The sequence below is a fragment of the Bremia lactucae genome, linkage group LG1, assembly GCF_004359215.1.
Source record: "Bremia lactucae strain SF5 linkage group LG1, whole genome shotgun sequence".
In the NCBI taxonomy this organism is placed as follows: domain Eukaryota; phylum Oomycota; class Peronosporomycetes; order Peronosporales; family Peronosporaceae; genus Bremia; species Bremia lactucae.
The window spans coordinates 1,088,417-1,094,055 of NC_090610.1; the positions used below are offsets into that span (position 1 = coordinate 1,088,417).

The 5,639-nt window shown below is 43.1% G+C and overlaps 2 protein-coding genes across 2 annotated transcripts; one reads left to right on the forward strand and one right to left on the reverse strand.

Moving 5' to 3' along the window:
• The first annotated feature begins 1,117 nt into the window (after nucleotides 1–1,117).
• CCR75_007419 (uncharacterized protein) lies at nucleotides 1,118–2,472 on the forward strand. The gene is made up of 3 exons (XM_067965480.1): nucleotides 1,118–1,813; nucleotides 1,863–1,950; nucleotides 2,011–2,472. Exons 1-3 carry the CDS (start codon nucleotides 1,246–1,248, stop codon nucleotides 2,303–2,305), a joined length of 951 nt encoding a protein of 316 aa, XP_067822587.1. The 5' UTR covers nucleotides 1,118–1,245; the 3' UTR covers nucleotides 2,306–2,472.
• Nucleotides 2,473–3,096: 624 nt separating this feature from the next.
• CCR75_007418 (uncharacterized protein) lies at nucleotides 3,097–3,603 on the reverse strand (the record flags this gene model as incomplete). The annotated part of the gene is made up of 1 exon (XM_067965479.1): nucleotides 3,097–3,603. One exon carries the CDS (start codon nucleotides 3,601–3,603, stop codon nucleotides 3,097–3,099), a length of 507 nt encoding a protein of 168 aa, XP_067822588.1.
• Between the last annotated feature and the right edge of the window lie 2,036 nt (nucleotides 3,604–5,639).

The window sequence follows — 5,639 nt, forward strand, 5'->3', positions numbered from 1 at the left end:
GGCGGTTCAAACGTCTGTTTGAGCCGGGCTTTAAAAGCCTCTAGCGACCCAAAGACGTATGGGTCGCGCAACTTAAGGCCCAATGCCCAAGTTTTGGCACGACCTGCCAAATTTGATTGAGCGAATGCGACTTGCATTTGCTCGTCGACGATGTGACGTGCCCTTATGGCATCGTCCAACTCGACAAACCATCTCAAGAGGGAGTCTTCTTCGACTCCCCTATACTTAGAGATGTCAATCTTTAAAGTTTCGGGACGACGCGTTTGCGTCATCCCAGGTACAGGGGTCTGTACCTGTTGTAATCTCAACAGTTCAGCCTGTTGAGAGCCTTGCTGATTCAGCAAGGCTACTTTTTCCTTCATCTCGTCAAGTTCATGTTGTATGAACTTGGCGACGGTTGAATGGAGGGCATCTCTGTCTAAGTTGGACAGCAATGCCAGAATTGCATCGTTTCCTACGGTCGAACTCATTCGTTCAACCGCACTCCTCTCTATGTCACTTAAAAAGGAGTAGCTATCACGCGAAACGTGATGCGTATTCCCGCAATGGTAAATGTGGGAAATGTGGTCCTTGGACGGACTACAAAGTGCTACCAGGTGTAACGGGGCACTACGACTTGTACTGTTTCAGTACAAGTCCACTTCACACTGCTTCAGTTGTGAGGGGTGCCTTACGCTAGGTGACGCACACTGTACGTGCAGAGGAAGACTTCCCTTAAGACAAGTTAACTTAAGAGGGTAAAATGAAAACTGTATTAATATAGTTAAATGTCTCTTAAACTATCTTTGTAAATGCTGACTTAACTATAAACTAATACTAAACATGTAAATGAATTCTTATCCCTATCTTATCTTGTAACTCTCTTTGATTACTTCTACAGCTGATTAGTCTGCGGAATAAATAGATATAATGGCCTATACCTATTTATGGATAAGAATTCAGGATATTACTATATAAAGTAATATCCTCCAAATATTATTTACCTTTTAGATAATATATCAATTAACAACCTTTAAGTGTTAATTGTCATGTAACGATACACCCCGTTACATGCGGGGTTCCAATAAGAGAACTTCGTCAAAATTGAATCTCTATTAGTTAATAACATCACGTTGGCTTAAGACTATTGGGATATACCAGGCTTTGATTAGTATGGGACACGGGGTGTGTGTGAGCATTTATATTGTTATGCATTCTGATTGGGGGAGCAAAGGGGGGGGGGACATGTAGCAGTGGCCGAAAATAATGTTCGGCAAGCAAATGACGGATGAGTTGCGGTACTATGCGCGTTCGGAGCGCTATCTACAGACGCTACAATTTTGGCTGGAGAAATCAAAGCCTTTATACCCCGTATCCGTCGCCTCCGGGCTATCAGATCCATTTATAAGCAAGTTTTTTTCACTGCTTAAGACACAGGAGCTGGGTAGTATTGTGCTTTACAGCCTAACGTTGGGCTCAACCCAGACGCTCCTGCGCGAGACGCTTAAGCCTCCGGCACCTGCAGGTGTCTTATGCTACACAAATTTGCAGTCTAGCGGCAAAGGCCGCGGCTCAAACGCTTGGTCATCGCCAGAGGGCTGTCTGACCTTCTCATTCCAAAGTGTCTTTACAGACGGCTCCACACTACCCTTCGTACAGTACCTCGTTTCACTCGCCGTCATAAAAGCTGTGGAATCTATTCACGTCGTAGTTTCTAGCGGCTCTAATCCAGTTAAGATCAAGTGGCCAAATGACATTTACGCGAATCAGGTCAAGATCGGAGGAATTCTCTGTCACTCCGATTACAGCAACGGCAAATTCAATGTGACAACTGGTAAATGATACTTGATTGACCATTCGACAATGTCTCACTCTATTTGCAGGAATTGGGATTAATATCTCGAATCGGTCGCCGACGATCTGCCTTCAAGATGTTTTGGGCTCGAAGAGATATCCCCGCACGGTGACAAAGTGCGTCATTGTTTCGTCGATTCTGGTATGAAAACATAATCGTGTGTTCGTGATCTGCAGGGAGGACTTTTTAGCAGCCTTCTGTAACGTGTACGAGCCAATGGAAAGACTTTTTCTAATGCACGGCTTTGAGCCTTTTGTGGCAGACTATCTGGCGCGATGGTTGCACACAGATCAAGTGGTGCAGGTCGCAAGCGGTAACGATGCAAGTGGTAAGATGACGTCCGCTGTGATCAAGGGGCTTACAAGCACAGGCTGTCTTAAGGCACGAGGAGACGATGGTTCTTGTCTTGAGCTTTATCCAGATGGAAATTCTTTTGATTTTATGACGGGTTTATTGAAGCGCAAAGTGTAAGTCATAACATTAATCTAAAAAAGTCTATCACAAATCTTACTATTTTCCACGGCTTTATCAAAGTTATGGAATCGCTATTTATGCTGCTAAGAATTTTACCTGGATTTATTTTCATCTTTCCACTTAATAAATTACTGCAACTCCTGGCCGAAAGATACAATGTATGCTGATAAAGAATGGTTTTGTGATCTACAATTTCGCTAAATTATTTACCTTAGTAACCACCCGCCTCAACATATGCATTTATCTTTTCCCGATCCTTAAACACTGTGAGAGCCATTCAGCTTATGGTAGCGGAATATCTGGTCATTCTTCTTCAAATTAAAAAACTTCAAATTTGAAGGTAACAACGTCAAAATGACTAACAGATATGCTTAGTAAGCTAACGTCACTTTGCTTAAGTTGCTACGGCAAATTTAGATTAGCAGGTATAATTACACATTTACCAAGTTTTGCGGTAGCTTAATTCTTTTTTTTGCTCAAATTGTATCTGCAATTGACCGCCGCTCAGCGACAGCAAATCGTCAGTTATCTGAAGCCATAATTGGCGCTCGGACTTCTTTCGCAATCCTTGGCAAAAATTGGCTTAGCGACTTCAGAGCTTGTCATTAGATCTTTTAAATTGTGATTTTTTAAGCTTATTTTTATAGCAGTGAACAGATACGTAACAGATTGCAAGAAGTTATAATTTATGCGATTACGATACCAGTTTCATTAACATGTGACAAATGATTGTCTCGTGTCGCAATCTTTACCATACTATTGACATATGCATACAATCTTTTCATCACTTAACACTCAAGCGAGGCGTGCTTAATGAGATTGCCGAGTTCCGTTGCTTGGTATTCGTAAACTTTATTGGACGTCGACTTTATGTGCAAAAGCTCTTCCTCCATGGACGAAAGTAGTAGCACGAGCTTCTCGAAATTACCTTGAGAGTTCATGTGCAAGCTAAGCATAATGCGCTCGCGCGTCTTGGCGCGATCCTGTGAGGAAAGCTCTTGGCGCCACTTTGGCAATTCACGATAAGCAAGACGCGGACGTTTAGTAGCATTAGAAGCGCAATCAGTTACTTCCTCATGGGGGTAAGAAAAGGGTGAGCGGCGCTTATGAGAGCTGTTGAACTGGCTTTTTGTTTGCGGGGCTGGGTAATGGATGTACTGTCGATCCGACGGTAACGCGGTGTGCGATAACGAGACAAGTCTGCTGTTTAAGGTGACTTTGTGTCTTGGGCTTGCCGTGGAGTCCGACCGCCCATTCAGCAAATTATCTTCCCATACGGAGCGAGGTGACGTCATGTTGTCAGTGAAACAAGGAGAGCGTGAACTGTTAAGCTGGCCGCGACGTGCCACCAGTGAGGGCCTTCCCTTCATGGAGCTACCGTGATTACCAATGCTCGCCCGTTTGTGAGTGTTTGCTCGGCTTCGCGAAAATGTGGATGCCGCGTGCACGGGGCTCTCAATTGGTCTCGGGTCACTATAATTCAGTTGTTGCCTCCTACGCTGCAGCTCACGCTGATTTAATAGTGGCATCTGCTTGTCAGCGTGTCTTGCAAGTAATCCCAATAGACCGTCCGTATTTCGATCCGCTGCATAACTTGGTAGTAATTGCGGGTTACACAAAATGTCTTTCCGCTCGCGATCGCAATTGCGATGCTCCGCAGATCCACAGTGTGATAAGAAATTGTATGATTAGAAATTGTAGTGTGCGGCACGAGGGTATGGCGAATGTAAAATTAGGAGCAGGAGCTTACCGGTGCGACGACAAGTGATGGTGCTGCATAACGGCCAAATGAGGACTTTTGTGGCTTGGAAGAAAACAGGTTGTACAGTGATTGGCTATAAGATAGAAACGAAGAGCGAGATTGAAAAAGTTCGAACCAGAAACTGGGCTCACCGATAGAATAGCTTACAGTACATAATTACGACTGATGGTGGACCTTTAAACCTAAGCCAGCCCTGAAGTAAGATTTCGGATTCTGTCGCGTAATCTTTTCTGCCTACAGTTGCCGATCACGCATCCAATGTCAAGCGTTTTATACGTCGCCCAAGAAACGCTCGCGGCCACGTATATCTATCTCGGTCAAGAGGTACAAAACAGAAGTAGCTGTTCCATTGGGATCCAGAAAGCGACTCTTTGCTGCAAACTGGCTCTAGACAACCCTTTGCTTTTAACAGATAGCTGGATATAGTATACTGTATTATCAAAACGTCAGAATCTGAAAATGTAGGGCTTTGGATACTTTAGTACCGGTATGTGTTAAAGCTGTATTTTGGCAACGATAAGTAGGACCGGCTCACGTGCTTAACTAATTCTTATCGTGATAACGCGGAGGGCCCCACCTGTCAAACGTCGTGTGTGCGGTCCGACTATGACCTTAGATTCTAAACAAAAGCGACACAGTATAGTTATTGAGCTCGCATGCGCCAAAAAGGAGAGCCGTTCCTCAACTTACGCTATACTAGTGTTAATGAGTTGAAACTGCGCATTAAATAATCACCGCAAGTAACTATAAATGTTGTATCGATATGATTCTCTCCTTGCCAATGGCAAACGAAAAATGAGTGAAAGTCCGTTCTAGCCTACGGCAACTTGATGCCTACAAGATTTCTTATTGGTGATCGGCTAAGATTGATAGCGGGACATCCCAGAAAATGGTCAAAATCAAACTGTAGCTGCACACATTGTTCGTGTAACGGGCTTAAGTTGCCCTGATGTTACACAGTCCCCATTAAGTACACTTGGTGTACTTTAGGGATGGTCAATTAAATTAAATAAAGTAAGTAGACCCACCACTCGTGAAATGGGGTGTATTGTTAAATGAAATTAGCACTTAAAGGTTGTTAATTAATATATTATCTGAAAGGTAGATAATATTTGGAGAATATTACTTTATATACTAATGTTCAGAAATCTTATCCATAAATAGGTATAGGTCATTATATCTATTTATCCGGCAGACTAATCAGCCGTAAACGTAAGCAAATAGAGAGCGACAAATAAGATTTCAATTGCATGTTTAGTGTTGGTTCATAATAAAGTTAGCATTAACAGATAGAAAAAAGAGAAACTTAATTATATTAATACAGTTTTCATTTAACCCTCTTTAAGGTAGTTGTCTTAAAGAGAAGTCTTCCTCTGCACGTACTAGTGTACGTGAAGTGACGTAAGGCACCACTCGCAACTGAAGCAGTGCGAAGTGGACTTGTACTGAAGCAGTACAAGTCGTAGTGCCCCGTTACACCTGGTAGCACTTTGTAGTCCGTCCAAGGACCACATTTCCTTCATCTAACATGGACATGTTAGATGATAGTGGGAATACGCATCACGTTTC

Bases quoted from the DNA above. Each gene is read 5' to 3' on its own strand.
- CCR75_007419 (XM_067965480.1), top strand. From the start codon at position 1,246: ATGTTCGGCAAGCAAATGACGGATGAGTTGCGGTACTATGCGCGTTCG. The intron at 1,814-1,862 runs GTAAATGATACT...CTCTATTTGCAG, and splicing joins CAAATTCAATGTGACAACTG to GAATTGGGATTAATATCTCG. The intron at 1,951-2,010 runs GTGCGTCATTGT...CGTGATCTGCAG, and splicing joins TATCCCCGCACGGTGACAAA to GGAGGACTTTTTAGCAGCCT.